Source organism: Engystomops pustulosus, chromosome 9, assembly GCF_040894005.1.
Source record: "Engystomops pustulosus chromosome 9, aEngPut4.maternal, whole genome shotgun sequence".
Lineage (NCBI taxonomy): Eukaryota > Metazoa > Chordata > Amphibia > Anura > Leptodactylidae > Engystomops > Engystomops pustulosus.
Window position 1 is genome coordinate 95,599,837 of NC_092419.1, and position 25,271 is coordinate 95,625,107.

The 25,271-nt window shown below is 48.8% G+C and overlaps 1 protein-coding gene across 6 annotated transcripts; it reads right to left on the reverse strand.

The window, feature by feature from the left end:
* Nucleotides 1-210: 210 nt before the first annotated feature.
* Nucleotides 211-22,716, reverse strand: LOC140077159 (uncharacterized). Of its 6 annotated transcripts, XM_072124088.1 has the most exons (13): nt 21,486-21,623; nt 18,002-18,159; nt 14,034-14,103; nt 11,218-11,313; nt 10,994-11,095; nt 10,830-10,907; nt 10,048-10,143; nt 9,817-9,918; nt 9,586-9,654; nt 9,269-9,455; nt 8,873-8,958; nt 8,572-8,661; nt 211-325 (listed from the first exon to the last, which is right to left on the reverse strand). In XM_072124088.1, exons 5-10 carry the CDS (start codon nt 11,030-11,032, stop codon nt 9,270-9,272), a joined length of 570 nt encoding a protein of 189 aa, XP_071980189.1. In that variant the 5' UTR covers nt 11,033-11,095; nt 11,218-11,313; nt 14,034-14,103; nt 18,002-18,159; nt 21,486-21,623; the 3' UTR covers nt 211-325; nt 8,572-8,661; nt 8,873-8,958; nt 9,269. The 6 variants fall into 6 exon arrangements, with proteins under 6 accessions (XP_071980189.1, XP_071980186.1, XP_071980187.1 ...); XM_072124085.1 differs by lacking the exon at nt 211-325 and having other exon boundaries at nt 8,462-8,661; XM_072124086.1 differs by lacking the exons at nt 211-325; nt 18,002-18,159; nt 21,486-21,623 and adding an exon at nt 22,503-22,569 and having other exon boundaries at nt 8,462-8,661.
* Nucleotides 22,717-25,271: the final 2,555 nt, after the last annotated feature.

The following is a 25,271-nucleotide window of genomic DNA, read 5'->3' on the forward strand; positions in this document are numbered from 1 at the left end:
GAAATAGGCTACAACCACACACGGGCGAACTAAAAGGCTAGGAGCCAGAAGTATGGGTCCACCCAAATCGGCTTTGGCTCCCAATATTATTTCATATGTACAAGTAACAAAATTGTTATTTTTGCTTTGTATTGTTTACAAAAAAGTTTAATAAAAAGAGTTTTAAAACAAAACAAACCTTGAATGCCCCTCCAACACACATCAGCTTGATGAAACCCAAGCCTCCGGCCACCCGGCCGACATGCGGCCCTCTGTCCGGCCCAGAAAATGTAAGAATGTCCCAGTAACCAAACCACCGGCCTAGGGCGCACTGTACCAGCAACTCCTGAAAAATAAGAACAACAACACATCATTACAAAAATTACAATAAATCAGGGCGTATGTAGCGCGCGAAACACGCCGGCCTCCACCGTCCGATTTTCATCACCTAAGCAACCGGGAGTCCAGCCCTGGCTGCCTCCATCGCTGCGTGCCGTAACTCCTGTGATCTACCCCCAGCGCCCCAAGGCACTTCCGAAAAACAGCTTGAAACTGGTAACGCGTGAGAGGGGAGCCGTCCTCATGTACCAGAAAATGCAATCCCGACAACGCGAACGAAGAAAATTTGCGCACCAACGAAACCGGGCACGAAGGGCTGTCAACCGACCCCAAACGAATCCAGGCACCCCTACCAAAAACATCGGTATTTGAACGTCGCACCCGTATGCGAACAAACCCAGAACCCAAAGCCACGTCAGCCTTCAACAACCCGCCCGGTTTAGCCGCGGAAGGGGGAACCAATTCGCCTACCCGGAAAGCGCCGAAAAAGGTGAGGCTAAATGCCGTCGAAAAAAAGCAAAGATTCAAAAAGGGAGGCGCAAACCACAGAACACCCCTTAATCAAGTCGCACAGCAAAAGAAAAGAAACCGGCCGCCGCGATTCGCCCGGGATATGCTCCCTGCGCCAACCCTTCAAGGCCTGTCTGATGATAAAAGATTTCGTAGGATCAGCCAACCCCAAAAATTGCAAAAAGAACGACACTCCAGCTAGCCGACGCTGCGCCACCGCCCCCGACACCCCAGCATCCCTCATGTTCAACAAGTAATCCTGAGTAACCCTCGTTCTCATAGCAGGATCCCTCCAGATGTCCCTGTCCCCAGCCGCATGCAACCAAGCACTCCACGCCTTACCATACTGTTGCCAAGTTGCAGGGGCAACCGAAGATCGAACCTGAAAACCTGAAAATCAAGTCAAAATAGCGGGTCACCAGTTACATTGTCAACACCAGGAACATGTTGTGCCCTGCCATTCTAGGCATTTAAGGACCAGATGCCTCAGCAACGCCAACACTAGTAGGGAAGAAGAGGTCAGTTTGTTAACAGCAAATACAACCCCCAAGCTATCAGTCCAAAAACAAATACGCTTATTCGCTAACAAGTGTCCCCACAGCTCGACGGAGACCACAATCGGGAAGAGTTCGAGCAACGTCAGATTACGAACCAACCCTGAAGCCGACCATTCATGCGGCCAGGGTTCTGCGCACCATGAAGACCCGAAAATCGCTCCGAAACCATGCGCCTGCGGCGTCCGTGAACAGCGAAATCTTGGAATTAGAGACTTCGGGGGCTTTCCAGCACGTCCTGCCATTATACGTCATCAAAAAACTCTCCCACACCCGCAGGTCAGCCCGGAGCGGAGCGGAAATACGAATGTGATGTTCCCGGGTGACGAGCCCCTTTCGTGGCCAAAGACAAGCGCCGCAAAAAAACCCTGTCCATAGGCATGACCTGACATGCGAAAACCTGCAAACCCAATAACGATTGCATCTGCTGCAGCGTGACCTTCTCAACCGAACAAAAACCCTTCACCAACGACAAAAGCCTATCCCTAGGCAAACGGAAGACCATTGCCTCTGAATCAAGCTCAATGCCAAGAAAAGAAAAATCGTGCAAGGGCCCTCCGTCTTTTCTGCCGATAACGGGACCCCGAATCCCGCCATGAAGAACTGAAAAGACTTCAACAGATGTAAGCAAACAGGGGACGCAGACGGCCCCACAAACAAAAAATCATCCAGGTAGTGAGTGACTGACCGAAAGCCAGTTTCGTACCGAACCACCCACTCCAGGAATGAACTGAAAAGTTAAAAATATTTGCATGAAATGGAGCAGCCCATGGGGAGGCAGGTGTCGTAATAATACATCCCATCGACCATTCAACCCAAAAGATGATAGCAGTCTGGGAGCACAGGCAGAAGCCGGAAAGCGGACTCAATGTCCGATTTTGCCAACAACGCCCCCTTGCACGCTTGCCGCAACATGAAAACCGCCCTGTTGAATGAGACGTAGGATACAGACGCCTGCTCCGGAGAAATTCCGTCATTCACCGACGAACCCTTGGGGAAGGATAAGTGGTGAATGAGTCTAAACTTCCCAGGCTCCTTTTTTGGGACAACACCTAACACCTCAGGTTTGGAAATGGCCGAGATGAAAAGGGGCCTTCAATGCGGCCCATATCCACCTCCTTGCCTACCTTTTCCTGGAGGACATCCAGGTGCTCCTCTGCGGACTTTAGATTCACTGCAAAAGAACCAACTGGGGAAAAATTGAAAACTGAAAAAAACAAACGAAAAAGCAAAAACTAAGCTGTCCCGCCGCTTCCTTACCAGGATACCGGCCGAGCCAGTTGGACATCTCGCAAACGTTCACCGGTGTCTTTTTGTTCGGCACTAGCGCCCTTCCCCCCGTGCCTACCGGCCCACTTGACTACCGAGTGGTTTCCACCGCAAGTGGAGCACTCGTGCCTGTATTTGCACAGCCCGTAGAGCCTGCAATGGCCCTCGTTGAAGAGCCAGCAGGCCCCAGGGCGCCTGACGGCCGCCGAACCATTGCCGGTATTCCCGGCGGCCACAGAGTGAAAGGGGGGGGGTTGCTGAGACACCATCAAGCGGATCCAATCATCGGCCGCCTTCATACCCCAACCCATCCCCGGCTCCAAAGACAACCTCCTCCTAAAATCTTCATCGTACCACCACCAGGCGGAACCCCCATGAGACTTATAGGACGAATAAATAACAACCTGATAAATAAACAATTCTGAACAGCGTTCAGGGTGTTTCTGACCCATCACGCACCCCAACACCGAAAAGGCGTGCAGCCAATTATTAATGGTTTTAGCCACCCTTTGTTTCCGATCCTGAGACCTGGCCGTCATAACAACCCTCTCCTTATCCACCGTATGTTGATCCACCGAAATCAGTGACCAAATATCTATATATGCGTTAGCCCAGATCTTCGCCTTAACCTCGTCATGCACACGAGAGCCGAGGGGGCTAACGCTGCAATAAACAGAATCCTTGGGTATCACAGAAACGGTGGAGGGAGCGGGCGTGACTGCCGGTGCTGAAGGAGAGGGAGAGGGGTACTTGTCAAGCAATGCCTTCAAAGATGCTACAATATCAGAACCCGCTGCACCATCCCCACTCCCCCAAGCACCCGCATATTGGAGCTCACCAGTCGGAAGCACCACTGGAGGAGCCGCTGGAGGCTGAGATACCGTAGCCGGAAAAGGCTGTGCAACCTGCACCGGAGCCGATATCACTGGAACAGGAGGAGGCTGCGGATCTGGAATGGACCTCCTGGAAGAAGCGGACTCCCGAACTCCCCGCCTACGGCGTCTACGCCCAGACATCGCCGTGGCGCTGGAAGAACCCTCAGAGCATGATGGGGACCGCCACCTAGACGATCTGGATCGCCTCGACCGCTTTGAGGACCTAGAACCAGCACTCAATCTGTAAAGATACACCGCAGATCCACGGCGGGAGCACCTATGGGTTTCCTGGTAGGAGGTAGAAGATTGCGAAGACTGGCTGCGAGACCTATTGCGCCTGCGCCCTGGGGCACTGAACCCCGGGAGGGACAAGGGGGGTGGCGAGCTGTACTGCGCTGCCGCAGGCTGTACCGCTTGCCCCCCAAAAGGCATCCCATCCGGCCCCAGAGGCTGGGACTGGTACTGAAGGGGCTGCTCTGTACCAGTAGCCGGCGTTAGCCCCTGCGGGGGCATGCCTGATGCTGGGGGCGCCTGCGGAGGGATACTTGCAGGAGCAGGCGCGTGGGTAACACCTACAGGGGGGGGTTGGAGAGAGGGGGGGGGCGGAGACGGACCCCCCGCACCAGGCTGGATAGTCACTGAGACCCCGCCATCCGCCTGAGAGTGGGCGGAGCTCTCAGAAGAAGAAGGCTCCGAGCTGGCTGTAGTGCCCATAACTGTGTTCGGCGCGCGTGGAGGAGCTAAAATGGCGGCCGCGCACTGATGAGCAGTAACTTCTTCCGCCGGAGCAGGTGACCGGAAGTGGGCGGCAGAAGGGGACGAGACGTGCACCGCGCCGACAGCCTGCAGGGGGAGCGCGCACCGCGGGAGCCTCGCAGGAGCGCGCGGACCTGGCGGAATGCCGAGATCCCTTGGACCCGGTAAGGCACTGGCTAGAACGAGGGCGGGAGGAAGGGGATGACGAGGGACTAAGCCAGGATGGCGGGCGCGACACACGCACCGACCGGCGCCCTCCGCTGGGACTAACCGCAGGTGCTGTACCCGGCGTTTGAACAGATGACAAGAACTGCTGCAGCCAGCCTTCCCCCTCCGTTTGCATGCGGGCACGGAAGGCCGCCGCAAGAGGGTCCTCCATGATACACAGGCTTCAAACCTGGACACAGCACTGTTAGGGATTTTTATGCAGGGCCCCAACAGCCCTCTTGACTTTTGTAAGGTGAGTCCTAATTAACCCTTTGAGGGAGGATGAGATAGCTGCCGGCAGCGAGCTGACAGAGTAAATGAAAGACACAGTCGGTCTTCCGAGATCTCAAATCAAACTGTTTATTTCAAACAGATACAGCTATATTTTAACACATAGAGATCAGCATTTGGGGTGTTGATAAGGACTTAGATCCTATTGGCCATTATGCTTTTGTACCAGCACATTCTGGGAAAAATGACTAGGCCTTGTTTACAGCCATGCTTATCTACACAATGGCTCCTAGAAGCTTCTTCATAACCAAAATAAATAACAAGAATACAGAGGCCCGAAGAAATGCCAAGGATATTGTGAAAAGGCAAACAACAGTTTAAATGACAAAAATAGCTGAATTAAAACATTTAACTCTATAGCTTCTTAGAGGGAAGCACACCCCCCCCCCCCCCAAGGTGGCCGCTGTATCTAAGATGGCGGACAGTAGTCAAGATGGCGTCCGAAACCAGTGTGACCTCCTTAACAAGCACACACCAATGCTTCTTTGCCAGGCTTGACAAGAAAGAGAGAACCCTCCCCTTTGCCACGGCTTAAATCCAGGCGCCTGTAGGCGTGAATAATTACGAGGCAGCAGGGTGGAGATAAGCAATAAACCCACCCCTTTAATTAAAGTGCCACAATCCCTCACCTTGAACTTGCACTATAGAAAAAAAAAGAGCAGCCACCAGTCCAGGGGCACCTTCCTTATTTAGTCAGGCATACCCCACAGCACTGCTACATCTCAGCATGTGCATATATTGCATATGTAATTAATGCAGCTACATAACAACATAACAATTTCAGCACTGCTACATCTCCGCATGTGCATATGTATATTGCATATGTAATGAATGCAGACAGTCTGTTTAAAACCATGAAAAAAACATGTCTGCTAGTACACCAGGAGGGGGGGGGGGGGAGGGGGTTATACATGTATATGTATGCTGGGGACCTGCATGTCATGGACGGTTTAATCCTCTAGTCCTCACATACCTTCCAGTCTCTAGTATACTGTCTCCAGGGCCAGTGTCTGCTTGTTCTGCAAGAAGGTAAGGACTTCGGGGGAGAGGCAAACAGTGTAATGAGGCAGGAACTGATCTCTCACTATCCTCCTATATACTACATACTGTATCAGCCACCGGCTTCTCCTGCTCTGGGTCGGGCAGGGAATTGATTAATCTTCTGCACAGCAGCATTATCACCTCTGTGGTGACGCTCCCCTGCTCTCCAGCAAGGACTTCTTCTTGTGGGGCTGCAGCACTGGCTATAGAAGCGCGGGCTGTGGGTCTGCCTGAGGTTACTGGGCTGTGCAATGCCGCCCCCTACAGGAAGCTGCCATCTGCCGCCTGATGCAAGATTTTCATCTTGCCTCATGGCAGATGCGGCCCTGACTGTATCCCCATACCTCCCAACCGTCCCGGTTTCAGCGTGACAGTCCCGTTTTTTAGGCTTTGTCACACTGCCACGGGAGGCTGGAAGAATGTTCCGGGCCCCGCCCACTGTGTATGACACTCGGGAGACCCCCCCCTGTACTGTGTATAACACTAAGGAGACCCCCCTATACTGTGTATAACACTCGGGAGACCCCCCTGTACTGTGTATAACACTCGGGAGACCCCCCCCCTGTACTGTGTATAACACTCAGGAGCCCCCCCCTGTACTGTGTATAACACTCGGGAGACCCCCCTGTACTGTGTATAACATTCGGGAAACCCCCCTGTACTGTGTATAACATTCTGGAAACCCCCCTGTACTGTGTATAACACTCAGGAGACCCCCCCTGTACTGTGTATAACACTCAGGAGACCCCCCCTGTACTGTGTATAACACTCGGGAGACCCCCCCTGTACTGTGTATAACACTCAGGAGCCCCCCCCTGTACTGTGTATAACACTCGGGAGACCCCCCTGTACTGTGTATAACATTCGGGAAACCCCCCTGTACTGTGTATAACATTCGGGAAACCCCCCTGTACTGTGTATAACACTCAGGAGACCCCCCCTGTACTGTGTATAACACTCAGGAGACCCCCCCTGTACTGTGTATAACACTCGGGAGACCCCCCCTGTACTGTGTATAACACTCGGGAGACCCCCCCCCCCCCCTCCCTGTACTGTGTATAACACTCGGGAGACCCCCCCTGTACTGTGTATAGCACTCGGGAGATCCCCCTGTACTGTGTATAACACTCGGGAGACCACCCTGTACTGTGTATAACATTCGGGAAACCCCCCTGTACTGTGTATAACACTCAGGAGACCCCCCCTGTACTGTGTATAACACTCAGGAGACCCCCCCTGTACTGTGTATAACACTCGGGAGACCCCCCCTGTACTGTGTATAACACTCGGGAGACCCCCCCCCCCCTCCCTGTACTGTGTATAACACTCGGGAGACCCCCCCTGTACTGTGTATAACATTCGGGAAACCCCCCTGTACTGTGTATAACACTCAGGAGACCCCCCCTGTACTGTGTATAACACTCAGGAGACCCCCCCTGTACTGTGTATAACACTCGGGAGACCCCCCCTGTACTGTGTATAACACTCGGGAGACCCCCCCCCCCCCTCCCTGTACTGTGTATAACACTCGGGAGACCCCCCCTGTACTGTGTATAGCACTCGGGAGATCCCCCTGTACTGTGTATAACACTCGGGAGACCACCCTGTACTGTGTATAACATTCGGGAAACCCCCCTGTACTGTGTATAACACTCAGGAGACCCCCCCTGTACTGTGTATAACACTCAGGAGACCCCCCCTGTACTGTGTATAACACTCGGGAGACCCCCCCTGTACTGTGTATAACACTCGGGAGACCCCCCCCCCCTCCCTGTACTGTGTATAACACTCGGGAGACCCCCCCTGTACTGTGTATAGCACTCGGGAGATCCCCCTGTACTGTGTATAACACTCGGGAGACCACCCCGGTACTGTGTATAACACTCGGGAGACCACCCCGGTACTGTGTATAACACTCGGGAGACCCCCCTGTACTGTGTATAACACTCAGGAGACCCCCCTGTACTGTGTATAACACTCAGGAGACCCCCCTGTACTGTGTATAACACTCGGGAGACCCCCCTGTACTGTGTATAGCACTCAGGAGACCCCCCCTGTACTGTGTATAACACTCGGGAGACCCCTCTATACTGTGTATAACACTCGGGAGATCCCCCTGTACTGTGTATAACACTATGGAGACCCCCCTGTACTGTGTATAACACTCGGGAGACCCCCCTGTACCGTGTATAACACTCGGGAGACCCCCCTGTACTGTGTATAACACTCGGGAGACCCCCCTGTACTGTGTATAACACTTGGGAGACCCCTCCTGTACTGTGTATAACACTCGGGAGATCCCCCTGTACTGTGTATAACACTCTGGAGACCCCCCTGTACTGTGTATAACACTCGGGAGACCCCCCTGTACTGTGTATAACACTCAGGAGACCCCCCTGTACTGTGTATAACACTCAGGAGACCCCCCTGTACTGTGTATAACACTCGAGAGATCCCCCTGTACTGTGTATAACACTCGAGAGATCCCCCTGTACTGTGTATAACACTCGGGAGACCCCCCTGTACTGTGTATAACACTCGGGAGACCCCCCTGTACTATGTATAACACTCGGGAGACCCCCCTGTACTGTGTATAACACTCGGGAGACCCCTGTACTGTGTATGTATAGAAAAGGCGGACAAGGAGAGACCAGACAGTGAGTTTTAGTGGAGCCTATCATGGATCCAGTACAGCAGACCATAGTCTCCTGACACTGACATAATCCGTTTAATGGTCAAAAGTCAAAAACCTCAGTATAAAGGTTTGTGTAGATGTTCAGATCTTCATTTTCGTAGACGTCCAGCTCTGACACCCGGGGCGGGAGGACGCGTCTATTGGCCTAATGAAAGAACAAAGATATATCACTACATACATTCCTCATCAAGTGGCTGCTACATGTCTACAAGACTGGAGCCATCCTGGAATGATCCATATCTAAGTGTCCGTAGCAGTGATGATACCACATGGACATCGGCCTAGATGGGAATATCTTATGGACATTGCTCACTAGTAGAGAAGTGATTGGCAGAGTATAGACTATCAGGACTTACAGGTTCGGTAGGTCACAGGTCGTCTAGAAGATCTTCTTATCCTCGGGGAGGAAGTGCAGAGCAGTCAGGAAGTTCACGAATGAAAGCTGCAAAAAATAATAAATTCTGGATTATCTTCATTGGAAAGTCTCACATTATGTCACATAATCCAACGCAAAAGCCAAAAATCAGTCGGTGTATGTTATAAATATATTTTTGAACTCCCATAATGCACTTTTCCAAACTAAGAGGAAAACAGCAGTAGCATCACCTTAGCTGTAGACGTGTAACAGTAAAATAGTGTGTGATATCGGGACAAGAGAAGTCACTGGACAAGTTCTGAAGACTCCGATCTGCAGAATCTCAGATCTCCTGATGTTGTCCTTGTCACAATGTACTGATGTGCGTTCCACCTACCTCAGAACTCATCCTCATGGACCTGGGTGGAAGCGTCAACCATATAGGGTTTCACCTGGATCACGGTGACTTTTGGCCCATGTGACATCAGGCTGAGCTCTTCTTCTGTTACTTGGCATGCAAAGTTTTTTGTGTCCGGTCTGCTGAGAGCTGGCGTGAAAGGAGTCACCATCACTGATTCCCGGCTCTACAGAGGAAAGATAAGAGAAAGCTGATGATGATGTGTGTATCACGAGTCCAGTCACTTGTGAATGAGATCCTGAGATACACGACATGTATCACCAGGCTGAGATACACATCCTACGACATCTCCTCACCATGCAGAAGAGGCTCCTCAGTCTTTGTCTCCATCTTGATCCAGTAGATCTTCTTTTCTCTGGTTCTTCCTGTTGAGAATTTGGATACACAGAAATTTAGAGTGATAGAAAGCAAATGAATCCTCCATTCAACTATAAACATGGGTCCAGATTTACTATGGAAAAGCACCAAAAATTGTACACACAGCGGACACCACACACTAAATGACTATATAGTAATGGCCTCCTTACCGATCTAACAATCCAGCAGGGCTCAGGTGACTCCGGCATCAGCTCTCCTGGTCCATCATCAGTAGCAGCAGCAAAATTATAGAACGCTGTAGAAGGACCTGGCTGTGGGACATAAAAATAGAAACATTACTTTCAGATCAATGACATGGAGGAGGTGAACCCCAGATAACCCCAATATCACATGTTATGTATAATGTGGTGATGGCTGATGACGTCTCTAGAATTATTTACCCCGTCCTCATATGAATTGATCCAAGTGTGTTCAGCCTCCGGCTCCAGTGCCCTGCGGGTCAGAACTTGGAAATGGGTGCGTCCAGTAAGATTATCCTATAGGGGAGAGAGAAGAACAGAATTTCGGGTTCAGTGAAATTATTTGTGGTTCCACATGATGGAGACGTCTCCAGAAGGAATCATGCAAAGTAACCATAGACCTTCAGGAGCGGAGATGGTGGAGACCACTAGTGGAGTATAGGAGGACATTGGTGGAAACCAATAAACCAGGATCAATTACTCATAAACATATGTGTGATCCATAGACTCCTTCCTTCTAAAATCAACCTTTATAATTCTGCTGATGAGCCAGAAGCAATCTGGGGGGGTATTACCAGTGTCCCTCTGTGCTGTAACTCCACAGACCGTTACCCAGTCTCCTCCCCAGGAGGGAAGTGCTGGGGGAGAAGGAGGTGGGGAAGACAGTGTACTAGTCTGTGAAAGTGCAGCACAGAGAGTCTCTGGTAACAACCCCAAGAGTTCTATAGGCTCATTGGCATAATTTTAAAAGTTGAATTCAGAAGGAAGGAGACCATAGATAACAAATAAGAAGATTACCACAGTCACGGTGCCTGTATCTAAGAAACGTACAGCGGACACCAGATGTAACTATTACATCTAAATTTGTAAATCATGTACTTGATAACACGCTCTAGTTTATCTTGCGTCTATTAGAGAATATTAGTAAATCTGCCCCATTGTCTATAAATCGTGTGTGGATCATAGAGGAGAAGAGACATTACCGTGATGATGCAGTCCAAGTCCAGCGGCGTTTTTCCTGTACTACACTCAGGAGGCAGATCCAGCGGTAGGAAATTCTCCTGTCAATACATATTAATTGTCAATAGCATCAGCAGCAGTTATGGGACATGGCGAGTCCATGACTATATAGTAATGGCCTCCTTACCGATCTAACAATCCAGCAGGGCTCAGGTGACTCTGGCATCAGCTCTCCTGGTCCATCATGAATAGCAGCAGCCAAATTATAAAAGGCAGGAGAAGGACCTAGCTGTGGGACATAAAAATAGATTATTGATAATATGTCATGGAGGAGGTGAACCCCAGATAACCCCAATATCACATGTTATGTATAATGTGGTGATGGCTGATGACGTCTCTAGAATTATTTACCCCGTCGTTGTATGATCTGATCCATGTGCGCTTAGCCTCCGGCTCCAGTGCCCTGCGGGACAGGACTTGGACACGGGTGCGCCCAGTAAGTTTATCCTATAGGGGAGAGAGAAGAACAGAATTTCGGGTCAGTGAAATTATTTGTGGCTCCACATGATGGAGACGTCTCCAGAAGGAATCATGCAAAGTAACCATAGACCTTCAGGAGCGGAGATGGTGGAGACCACTAGTGGAGTATAGGAGGACATTGGTGGAAAGAGACATTGATATAATCAGAAATGAGTAAAGATGTAGTAGACGGCTCTAGAACATCTTCAATATCACGTAGTCTATCTCTCAGAGCATTATGGGTAATACCAGGCTGTATACAGCAGTGATAGAGAAAGTAAATGGAGAAAGATTCTATTGCTATGGTAACCAGTACACACATCCGCCATCTTTCTTTTAGAGTAAATTATACCATTTTTGCAATTTCTTCACATAAAGTTTATAATTTTAAACTGTTATCAGCAAGAGGAGTGTAAGAATGAGTCTGGGGTTGACATATTATAACTGGTGCACTAGATCTTCCCCTCACCCTCCCAGACACCTCAATGTCACCCTAATGACAGATCTAGGACCTCAGTATAATCAGGAATGGGTGGAGGGGACATCAGGACCTGGACATAATGCCACCATGTTTTATAATATGTCCTCTAGGGACAGGGGTCTGGGGGTAAATCTTCTTCCTGCTCCTCTGGACACACAGTGCTATCAATAATGTCCCAAATATAGAACAGATACCAAAAAATGGGAGCAAATATTCCCCAGCATCCGTGTAGGACTGTCCCACCAGAGGATCAGAGGATCCTCCGGTGGGCCCAGGCTCCAAACTTATACTAGATTACAAAGATACAGCGGAAGACAACTAAATTTGGAAGCTGGAAGGGTCTTTTTTTTAGTTGAATGTGAAGAGGGTCCTCCAGAAAAATGTTATCTGGTGGACCCAAGGAGCCCCAGTACGACACAGCCCAGGATTCCCCTTATCTACATTACAATCCGACCGTCTATTTCCTGATGCCTAAATTTCACCACTAACAATAATCCTGATATCCGTCAGTAAATAAAGTCTACTTACAAAAAATCTTTCCATCATTCGTCTGTAAAACAGCACTCACCACTCCTCTACTATACAACCCTCAGAGAATTATGGGTACAGAGCAGGAGTTATATAGCAGTGATGACATCACAGCGGGTATGACATCATGTTTAGAACTCAGTTGAATGGGGAGGATTCTGATTCCATGGAAACCCAGTACAGGGAGCGGCCATCTTGTATAATAAATGATGGAGACATGATAAATGTATATTAAATATGGCAAATTTAACTCTTTTGACTCTCTTCTATTCCGGGAGTTACTCATATATCAGTATATCAACTTCTGATAGGACAGCCAAAAATATTTCTGCCTAAACCAAAGACATTTGTATAATAGTGTCCAGGTGGTGACCTCATACCTGCCATATACATCCATAGGTCCAAATTAGCCCAACATTTGCCAAAACTATGTCCCATGGTTATACATAAGGGAATTATACATGAGCTGTTTGTAGTAAAGTAGTGTTACCCATATTAACCAATCACAGCGCTGCTTTCATTTTATTAGCTGCTCTGTATGAATGAAAGCTGATCTGTGATTGGCTGCTACAGTTATATTACATGGCTATATAGATAGATATCACCGGGAGACTATGTATAGTAAGATCTCAGCTTCACATTCACCAGCTCTGACAAGGAGAGACAGCGATGAACATGGGAAAAAAATCAGTTATAAAATGTGCTAAATTTTGATAACTGAATTGTTGATTTTTTACAAAAAAATTGGCGGAATTTTACTATAAAATAAATTCTACTGATCTTTTTTTTCGTCCACTTGTGTAGTTGCTGTTCAGATTTGACATGTGATGAGAGGAGTTGCAGTTTTTGATGCAAATTTGTGACACAAGAGATATTAGGACTTTTTGGTTCAATTCATAGAAAAACTGAATTAATTAGTGAGATCCTAATATTAAATCTGCCATCAAATTCCATCCTGATAAACCAGGATCAATTACTCATAAACATATGTGTTATCCATGGCCTCCTTCCTTCTAAAATCAACCTTTATAATTCTGCTGATGAGCCAGAAGCGATCTGGGGGGTATTACCAGTGTCCCTCTGTGCTGTAACTTCACAGACCCTTACCCAGTCTCCTCCCCAGGAGGGAAGTGCTGGGGGAGAAGGAGGTGGGGAAGATAGTGTAATAGTCTGTGAAGCTGCAGCACAGAGAGTCTCTAGTAACAAACCCAGGAGTCCTATAGGCTGATTAGCATAATTGTAAAAGTTGAATTTAGAAGGAAGGAGACCATAGATAACAAATATAAGAAGATTACCACAGCCCCGGTGCCTGGATCTAAGAATGAGAGCCCTTGGTTTCATGCTTGATTGCGATGGTAGATTTCCTTTAAGGTCACCCATGGCCAATGAGCCTTAGGGGGTTTATATACAGTTTCTTTCCCTTATGAAGACCCGTACATTCTTACTGGGACCTGGCAGCTTTAAGTTCCTTCTCTGCGGTCACCTATGGTATTTAGGTTTTCCACTATAGGAGAAGTCACAAGCTCAGATGTAATCCTTATAGTGATCCTAAATGTCGGCATCTAAATGACTAATAGAGAATCTTTCTTGGTTGATGAAAAGATTGTGAAACCTCCATCTATATTACATCATGTGTAAGATCCGTATTATCACCAGGCCACGGTCACTGGATTATGGTTGTAGGATTTCCCATACAGACCTGTCATGTCCTCCTCACACCTGTGACGTCCTGACATCTCTGTGACCAATGGCCAAAATATCCATCAGATCTGTAATAGATATAATACAGTAATGAGAGGGAGGGGGGAGAAGAGGAGACGTCATCATTCCTATACACATACATATAACCCTCCAGTGATCTGCCATATCCAATCAGGCGATCAGCAGAGCAGCAATTTTTGGGCTAATATTTTATTCAAGAATTATTACAGCTACCCCCGTATTGCTCTTAGAGGGTCCCATAGGTCCTATTAGGCCTAATGCACACGTGCAGTGGTCATGATCTGGATGCCCAATTTGGGGCCAGATATCGCCCACCATTGAGGTCTATTACTCCAGGTCACGGTGTGTTGAGTATATCATCTCTCACGGCACTGTGACTGGACTGGGTAGCCTCCTCTCTATGGAGGACTCACCCCTCCCATCTCCAACCAACCCAAAACATCCCCTGGTGTGCAGCCCATTACATGTATGTAGCCTTACATGGATAAAGCTGTAGATTCTACTTAACATCATCATTAGACAAGGAGTCATTGGCGGTGAAGCTAAAGGCCCATCTATAGATATTGCCATGGAAGGGCCAACCTACATCTCTGAATTCTCCAAATATAGATCTATGATTTCGTCTCTCAGACAGATCTGCCACAAACTTAAAGGGGTATTCTCGTCTTGGCATTTACATTCAATTTTATTAATCTGCCATATATATATACATTTCTTCAATTAGATCTTATTAAAAAAAACTGTGTGAAGATTATTTCTCATAAATGTTGCCATATGGTCCCTTAGAAACAAGTCTGGGTCCTTGGATACGGCCACCTCTGCTGGAGTGATTTCACAAAGTAACAAAAAGTTTTTGTATATGAAATGTCCAGGAGTTCCTGCATGTCCCACTGCCGTCCTGTGGTAATGATCGCTGAATCCAAGTGTTCAGAGCTCAATAGCGCATGTCTGGCCACCACTGCCAAAATGTGAGGTGGTCGTATCCAAGGATGCTATCTCGTTTCTAAGGGACAACATGGCAACATTTATGAAAAATTATCTTCACACAGGAACATTTTTTTTTTTAATAACATCCAATTGAAGAAATGTTTACATATGGAAAATGAATTAAAATTAATGTAAGTGCCCAGATGGGAAAACACCTTAAACGCTTCCCTAAAGAAAAAAGGATATTTTTTTATCATAAACATGAACATGCCTTAAATATCATAACACCCAACTTAAATATCATATTGTGTTGTGTCCCAATGTATTAGAAAGACTCATCGCCAGAAATGAGGTCCCACAACCCTTTCCATGCTTGGTGTCATAACCACCATGTATGAGCTCTAACACACATGTGTAGCTCTATCCTATAGAGGTGAATATAGAAAGTTATGTATATTAGGTTGTGTGATGTGTGTCATTATAAGCCATAAAATTATTTTTCTTAGTACTCTGTCCACGTGATTCCTCCTGGAAATGTAAGAATACATCCACAACGTGACACTACCATTTACTGTGCCTTCAGTCTTTTACAAAGAGATTGGTACAAAGGGGCTCCCAAGGATCGACCATCAATAGTTGAAGAGTTGGCACTAGACATCTGTGGTCATCTGGACAACCACAAGGACATAGAGCTGGCAGTAGTTGACTCCTTCAGCCACGGCTAGCATACATTTTCATTAAGAGCCACGTCTCCAGTAGAGATTTCTGAACACTACAGGGGCAAGGAGCCAGCTGCTTCCAGCTCCTACACTTTATGTATGTGGGGCATCAAACAGTTGATCATATGGGTGTTGTGTGTCATTGCTCCAACAATCAACTACTGAAAATAGGCCATCAATAAAAATTCCTGACCAAACCCATTTTCCAGGAGGAAAATCCATCCTAGACATAAGCCGGTGACAAGTGACATTTTGTGGCCCTTCTATGCCTTGACCCTGATGTATCAGCTAGATATCCAAGTGTAATAGATACATGACTCCATACACCGTCATAGGCCAGGACCATAACAATAGCTCCATAAACCGTCATAGGCCAGGACCATAACAATGGCTTCATAGACCATAACAATATCATCATAGACCATAACAATGGCTCCATACTCCGTTGTAGGTCAAGATCATAACAATGACTCCATACACTGTAATAGGCCGAGACCATAACAATAGCTCTATACACCGTCATAGGCCGGGACCATAACAATGACTCCATACACTGTAATAGGCCGAGACCATAACAATAGCTCTATACACCGTCATAGGCCGGGACCATAACAATGACTCCATACATTGTCATAGGCTGAGACCAAAACAATGGCTTCATAAACCGTAATAGGCCAAGACCATAACAATGGCTCCATACACCGTGATAGGCTAGGCCATAACAATGGCTCCATAAACCTTCAAAGGCTGAGACCATAACAATGGCTCTATACAATGTCATAGGCCGAGACCATAACAATAGCTCCATACATTGTCATAGGCCGAGACCAAAACGATGGCTCCATACACCGCCGTAGGCCGAGACCATAACAAAAGCTCTATACAATGTCATAGGCCAAGACCGTAACAATGGCTCCATACACCGCTGAGGGGTTAACATTGACTGCATGCATATAACCAACTATAGCCACCCACCATACCCCCCTTTCCAGAGTAAACACAGACACGGAAATAACTTTAAAACATGTGGAGTGACAACAGGGAGTCGGCCACAGCTTTATTAAAATACTTTAACCACTTAAACACCTACTCATAGAGTAGTAACTTCTTTTTTAACTTTTAACAAAAAGGAACATAATTAACGGGGCACCTGAAATGCCAGCCTCATTAGAGGGCATGTAGGTCCTCACCCCCTTCTGTAAAACCGCCAGCTGTGACTTAAAATTACATAATGTATATAAGACCGCATATGTGTGAATAACAAAAATTTATATATATATATATATATTTTTTTTTTTTTTTTTTTTTTTTTTTTATAATACAGCATATATACAACAAAACAAAAACAATAAGGGAGGGAGGGAGGGGAAGGATTCCTGAAAGAGGGTGAGTGAGAGTTCTGACCCTCTTTTAAGCCCTAAGCTCAGCCCCCCAGGTGTGGCTAGCACTAGCCCTGCCCCCGGTCACGTAGCCCACGTACCCAGAAACCCACTCCTGCTGAAAAGGAGGGGGGGGGGAGAGAGAGTTAACCCTTAGCTGCCCCCACTACTGCCTGCAGTCCCTAGCCCAACGGCTATATGCCTACGGGCTAACAAGACTGCATGCATATAACCAACTATAGCCACCCACCATACCCCCCTTTCCAGAGTAAACACAGACACGGAAATAACTTTAAAACATGTGGAGTGACAACAGGGAGTCGGCCACAGCTTTATTAAAATACTTTAACCACTTAAACACCTACTCATAGAGTAGTAACTTCTTTTTTAACTTTTAACAAAAAGGAACATAATTAAGCCTCATTAGAGGGCATGTAGGTCCTCACCCCCTTCTGTAAAACCGCCACGGAGGAGGACATGCAAACCTACATGTCCCTCCGACCCCCCACCAGAAGGGACATTGCCCTCTCAATCCCATCCTGAAGACCAGACAGGAAAATATCCATCCCAATATCCGTGAGATGTACACCATCAGGCAGCAACAAGCCCCGATTATCTCCCTCCAACTCCCTGTGTCGAACTACCACACCACCCCTTTCGCGAACAAAACGGGAAACTTTAGTGTTCAGCAACCTCCTACTCCTTTCTATACCGGCCCCGTCCCTGGCCCCTTCCCAAATTGCCCTAGGTATGATCTCTGACCATACTAGTACGAACCTGGAGAAAAAGGAAGAAAACCTCTCCAGGTCCGACTGTATCAACGGGACCAATTCCCCAAACCGAACAGAACACAGGTCATTACCCCCAAGATGCAGAACCAGAATGGAGGGAGAGGCTGAATATCTGCTAATGTCCACCACCTCAGGCAGAGCCTGCATCCAGCGCAGGCCTCTGATTCCTCTCCAGCGGACGTCGGCGTCAAAAAAGCCAAGGGACCTTCCTCCAGGACGAACCATAGCCCTCTGCTCGGCCCAGTAAATAAACGAATGCCCAAGGATCCATACCGTCGGGCGGGAATCTAAAATGAACAAAATCAGTTAATCAGCAAGTCAGGGCGAATATAACCAGCAAAACATTCAGACCTCCAACGCCCAATTCTTTGCACCTCAGCATCAGAAAGGCCAAGCTCACTCGCAGTAGTCGCAGCGCCAATCCTAAAAGAATGCGTGCCAAATTCCCCAGGAGGAAACCCGGCAGCCGCCAGCGCTTTTTTAAACAAAACCGTAAATTGGAAACGTGTAAGCGGGGAACTATCAGCATGGGAGAAAAATTGAACCCCCCCAACCCTGATCGCTAAAAAATTACTAACCGCCAGCACAGGACATGCTGCGCCTCCCACCTGACGCAGTGACACCCAGCAACCTCGCCCAAATACGTCTGTCTTAGAACGACGTATACGCAAACGCAAGCCACCACAAGACACTGAAACATCCTCAAACAACAACCCCCCAGGTTTATTAGCACTAGGAGGGACCAACTCCGAAATCCGCAAAGCCCCAAAAAACGCCGTAATAAAAGCTGCACTGACCAACTTAACCTCAAAACCATCTCGACAGACCGTGTCCAGGACCGCAAGCAGTCGCAACAGGACCGAATAAGAAACAGGACGGCGGGATTCCCGTCGAACCGAATCCTTCTTCCAGCCCTTGATAACCTGCTTTATGAAAAAACATTGGGTCACATCCACCCACCCATGCAATTTAAAGAAAAATGCTATGCCTGCTAACCGACGCTGCGCACACAGCCCCGATACACCCTTATCCCTTAACCCTTCCAAATAACGCAAGGTAATGTCCAAGCGAACCCTTGTATCAGACGAAAAATCCACCGCCCCGGCTACTGCAGACCATTCCGCCCAAGCTTTACCATGTGCTGTCCAAGTAGACGGAGCAAGAGACGACTGAACTAAGGCCCGAAGTTGACTTCCAGAGTTGACCACAGGGAACCCGGGCACGGAGTCCCTTCCGCATCCGCTAAAGGGCAAAGGGATCGAAAAACCTGCCAATTAAAACGTGAAAGAGCGTCAGCGATGCTGTTCTCCACCCCTGGCACATGACGAGCTCTAAAAACAATATTCCACTGTAGGCAACGTAACACCAGACGTCTCAACAAACACAACACCGGTAGTGAGGAAGAAGAAATGCTATTTACCGCATGGACCACACTCATGTTGTCAGACCAAAAAACTACCGCCTTGTTCGCCATAATCTTACCCCACAGCTCAACCGCCACCACAATAGGAAAAAGTTCTAACAAAGCCAGGTTCCCGCACCAACCCCGCTCATGCCAATGCGGCGGCCAACTTTCCGCACACCATGCCGTGCCTAAAATAACCCCGAAGCCTACCGATCCCGCCGCGTCAGAAAACAACTGCAAATCAGGGCTGGAGATCTCCCTTTCTCTCCAGCAAGTACGCCCGTTATAATCAGCCAGAAAGGAATCCCAAACCCGTAGATCAGCCTTGATACCTTTTGTCATACGAATGCGATGATGTGCGACTCGGACTCCAGCAGTAGCCAAGGAAAGTCTACGTGAAAAAACCCTACCCATAGGCATAATGCGACACGCAAAAACTAGCAACCCCAACAACGACTGAACCTGCTGTAGAGATGCCTTCCGGGCCGCAAGACAGGCTGTTAACACTGAGCGCCACTTTAACAATTTATCCCTAGGAAGCCGGAATTCCATTGCAATGGAATCAATTTCTATCCCTAAAAAGGACAAGATCGTACATGGGCCCTCCGTCTTTTCAGCTGACAAGGGTACCCCGAACTGCTGGGACAAAAAACGAAATGAAGACAACAAGCTTGCGCAGTGACCTGAATCGCGCGGGCCCACAAAAAGAAAGTCATCCAAATAATGGGTCACCAGCGAGGAGGACGTTTCAAACTTCAAAACCCACTCCAGGAAAGTACTGAAGACTTCGAAGTAATAACAGGAGATGGAACAACCCATGGGCAAGCACATGTCATAATAGAATTCATCATCCAGCTGGCAACCCAATAAATGAAAACAATCCGCATGCACTGGCAAGAGCCGGAAGGCCGATTCTATATCGGACTTGGCCATAAGGGCCCCTGGACCTGCGGCACAAACCAACGATATAGCTTTGTCAAAGGAAACATACGATACAGACACCAGATTCTTATCAATACCATCGTTGACCGATGATCCCTGGGGATGAGACAAATGATGTATAAGCCTGTACTTACCCGGCTCTTTTTTAGGAACCACCCCCAATGGAGAAACCCGAAAATTAGCAAAAGGAGGGGAACTGTAAGGGCCAGACATTCTCCCTAACTCAACCTCCTTGGCAACCTTGGCTCGAGCTATTTCAGGCAACTGCAGTACAGATTTTAAGTTCTTTGCAAAAACAGGAGCAACGCTGGGAATGAACGGTATGAAAAACCCAAAAGAAAAACCCGTTCTAAGTAGCGCGGCCTCCGCTTTCTTGGGGTAGAGAGCGAGCCATGGCAGCATCTTTTCCACGCGAACCGGCGTCCTCTGGCTTACCACTACTGAGAGACCGCGAGGAGGCAGCCGCAGGACGGGAACAGCGGAGGGAGGCATGAGCCCCGCCACAGTTGGAGCACTCGTGCCTGAATTTGCAAGACCCGTAAAATCGACAGTGTCCTTCATTGAACATCCAACAAGTTCCCGACCTGCGAGCCGCCCCCGGCCCAAGGGAACCAGCCGGAGCTGAGGACGAGGAGGAGGAGGAGGCGGCTGCCGAAAAGGGCTTGGGAGCGGTCATTATACGTAGCCAGACATCCGTGGCTTTAGAATCCCAGCCGATATCCGACCTCTGCGCCAGCCGTCTCCTGAACTCCTCGTCGTACCTCCACCACGCGGTACCCCCGTGGGTCCTAAACGCATTAAAAATGACATCTAGATAAACAAAAAGCTGAGGGGCTTTCTCAGGCAATTTCTGAGTCAGGATGCAACCCAAAACAGAGAAAGCCTGAATCCAGTTGTTAAACGTCTTCGCTACCTTAGGTTTTCTCTCAACACCACGCTCAAAGCGGCGTTCCCTATCCACCATCACAGAGTCCACGGAAATTAAGGACCAAATGTCCACGTAGTCGTTGCGAAAAATTTTTTCTTTTGTGTCATCAGAGAGATGATAGCCAAGAGGGGATACACCACAAAAATACGTATCCCTATAGGCTGGTAAAGACGGTGTGAAGATGGACGTGGAAGCCTCAACCGTAGCTTTTGCCGTTGAAGGAGGCGACGCCATGGCCGTAGGCGCACCAGGCGCCGCCCCCAACAAGGATCTAATGGACGACAATACCGCAGAATCAGACCCCGAACCACCCCACGCCTGCAAGCAGGCCGACTCACCAGACGCTGATGCAGGCCTCGGAGCCGAAGACGACCTTCCAGGAGCTGCCATCGCCAACGCCGTTGAAGGACCGGACACCTGCTCTCTGCTGGAACGATGAGACCTCACCGAGCTCCCACGGGACCTGCTACCACCATGCTGTCTTTTCGGAGATGGAGTACCAGATGATCCAGAGGAAGCATGCCGTGATGACCGAGACGATCCGGACCGTGAAGCAGACCTGCGGCCGTGGGAGCGGCGCCTTTTCTCCCGCCCTGACCGGGAGCGAGAAGCCCGCCGGCGCCTGGACGAAGTCGAGCGACGGCTATAACTAGAGCTGGCCCTAGACCGCACTGAAGAGGCACGCCGCTGGCCTTGGGCCAGCACATACCCCGTGCCCAATTCCCCGGCCATCAGCGGAGCAACCAGGGGGGGCGGGACGACCAGGGTGTCCGGATCGAGGGGCGTGAATTCCGATCCAATGATGTCTTCCTCAGAGGCAGCACCTTCATCCAGATCGGTAGGCCCTAGGATGGACGAAGGCTGGGGGTTAACATTTAAATCCTGAGGATGCCAGGGCTGTACATTACGGGCCAAGGCCGGGGGCTGGGAGGGCAGATGTAAACCAGCTGCCCCCGGGCCTTGAGCCAAAGCTAGGGCAGGGAAGTGGCGGGAAGTGGGCCTGATGGAGGAGCTATTCCTGGCTGCGGTGCGTGTGGCGACGCAGCCTCTGCTGGCAGCGCGGGAAGGAGGATTAACCCCCCCCGACCCGGCTGCCACACTAACTAATGGGCGCCGGCTCCGGCCTGCAGAGGCCCTGGCCGGAACCGGAGTGGGGGGGATGAAATCAGGGGACTCCTCTCTCCTCACCGCTTCCGGGCGCGGTGACAGAGAGGGATTGCGTCCCCCGTTCCGATGGTGATAGGAGGGAGGCGCTGGGGTGCGCGCGGCGGGAGACGGAGCCGCCGCGGGCAGAGGAGTATTCACGGCCGCCTGCGCTGATGGGGACAAGCGCTGAGGCGGCCGTGACAACCTACCGGAGCGTCGCACGTCCTGAGGTGGGGGAGCCGACGGCGCCGCATCTTCAGCCTGCGCCTCCGCAAGCAGGGAGGACAACCAGGCAGAGCCTTCAGCCCGGAGACGATGACGGATGGCGTCATCAGTGGCCATAGTAGATCTTGCAGGAGATGATTCCACCGAGAAGGATTCCTGAAAGAGGGTGAGTGAGAGTTCTGACCCTCTTTTAAGCCCTAAGCTCAGCCCCCCAGGTGTGGCTAGCACTAGCCCTGCCCCCGGTCACGTAGCCCACGTACCCAGAAACCCACTCCTGCTGAAAAGGAGGGGGGGGGGAGAGAGAGTTAACCCTTAGCTGCCCCCACTACTGCCTGCAGTCCCTAGCCCAACGGCTACATGCCTACGGGCTAACAAATCTTTCACATAAACACAATTTTAATAAGTAGTGTATACAGGGCCCATTCTAGCATTTATGCTGTCTCAGGTGAAAATTAAAATGCCGCTCCCCCCCCCCCCCTTATGTAACGTTTAGATGGGTGTAATATGTGTGCTTTATATTAGCAGAATGATTACTGAACGGAACTTGAGTTAGAACACCATAACAGAGGGAGAAATAGGGGAAGGACAATGTAAAATAAAAGAAATTACTCATTAATGGGAATGTTACATGTTCTTTGCAACTGTTTGGACAAGTTCTGGAGGGCAGGTGTGAATATGTGATAAAATAAGGCAAAGATCATCCTTTTACACCTGCTCATAATCTGCCTATGAAAACCATAGCTGTGTATGAGCCCATGAAAAGGTTATGGAGACGTGTGCTATAGAAGCAACATTTTTAACTGTTTAAGTGACAGTTGTTAATGAGAGCTACATATGAAGATCTCAATGCCAACCATAACTATAACCCTGAATATCTGCATCTCTGGCTCAAAGAAACACCACTGCTCCTCCGTATATATAAGAAAAATAAAAAGAACATAAACGGTCAATAATTTATGTCCCATAGTGTAGAAGTTTATATTGACCACTGATACACTGCGGCACATTTACTTAGAACAGTGCAGGGTGTACTATGTGCAGTTACCTGTCTATAGTGCAGGATTTCTGGTGCACGTTCTTCATGAATCTGGCGCTCCTTGCACTGCTCTGACAGAGGGCATCGCTTTTTTTGGTGCACCTTTAACATGGGGCGTGTGACAATTCTGTCTGACTTTGCATGATAAATGTGACGGTCCGAATGATCACTGGAACGTCCCTTTCAATGACGAAGTGTTTTTCGAGTGAAAAATAGTGCAGCCGCGACACAAAAGAGTTGCGTGCAACAGAAATGTGGCGCAGACACTTCTTAAATACCTGTGAACTAACATCTCTCAGGCCCTTTAATAAAAAACCCCATTTATAAACACATAACCATAAAACACGCAGACTCACTTTTTGTTGGGTATAAAAAGATGGTCACAGCTTCATTTAATTAACAATTCAAAATCTTTATCTCGTAAAGGCACTTGTAAAATCGTTCCATCGGCTCGGCCGCTGTATGCCAGCTGGCCTCCCAGCTGCCAAGTCGGCCAACCGAGCCTTCACATCCATCGCTCACTTTCCGCCATCAGCAGGGCTGTGTACCCCTACACGGTGCTGCGACCACCACCCAACAAAAAGAGAGCCTGCTCAATACCGTCTTGAATGCCCGATAAGAAAATATCTGTGCCGATGTCGTTTAAATGGGCCACATCCTCATGCCTCATATTGGCATTATTGCCCTCCAATTCCCTGTGACGCACTACAACCCCACAACGCCCTTGAACATAACGGGACATTCTCGTATTAATGGTACGTCTGGCCCTCTCAACTGCCGAGCGATCCCAGGCTCCCCTCCATACCACCCGGGGAATCACCTCCGACCATACCACCACGACCTCGGCGAAAAAACAACATAATGCGCTCAAGGTCCTGACGCATAAGCGTAAGTAATTTGGCCACCCGTACAGTGCAAAGATCGTTACCCCCCGCATGTAAAACTAATACCACCGGGCCAGACGTAGATCTGCTAATCGACACCGCCTCCGGGAGCACTTGGACCCATATCAAACCTTGAATGCCCCCCCCCTTTTTTTTCCCTATTTGTCTTTACCACCCCCCTTTTTTCTTGGTCTATGTCTTAGTTATTTATTTGTTTTTTATGTAAGTTGTTTAGTTGTTATAGAAAGGCTTATTGTACATAAATGTATTTTACAAGAAAGTTTGCTTGGACGCAGTAGTCCGACATGTGTGTGGGAAATAGGCTACAACCACACACGGGCGAACTAAAAGGCTAGGAGCCAGAAGTATGGGTGGATGAGCGGCTCCTGAGGAGGGGTCCACCCAAATCGGCTTTGGCTCCCAATATTATTTCATATGTACAAGTAACAAAATTGTTATTTTCGCTTTGTATTGTTTACAAAAAAGTTTAATAAAAAGAGTTTTAAAACAAAACAAACCTTGAATGCCCCTCCAACACACATCAGCTTGATGAAACCCAAGGTTCCGGCCACCCGGCCGACATGCGGCCCTCTGTCCGGCCCAGAAAATGTAAGAATGTCCCAGTAACCAAACCACCGGCCTAGGGCGCACTGTACCAGCAACTCCTGAAAAATAAGAACAACAACACATCATTACAAAAATTACAATAAATCAGGGCGTATTTAGCGCGCGAAACACGCCGGCCTCCACCGTCCGATTTTCATCACCTAAGCAACCGGGAGTCCAGCCCTGACTGCCTCCGTCGCTGCGTGCCGTAACTCCTGTGATCTACC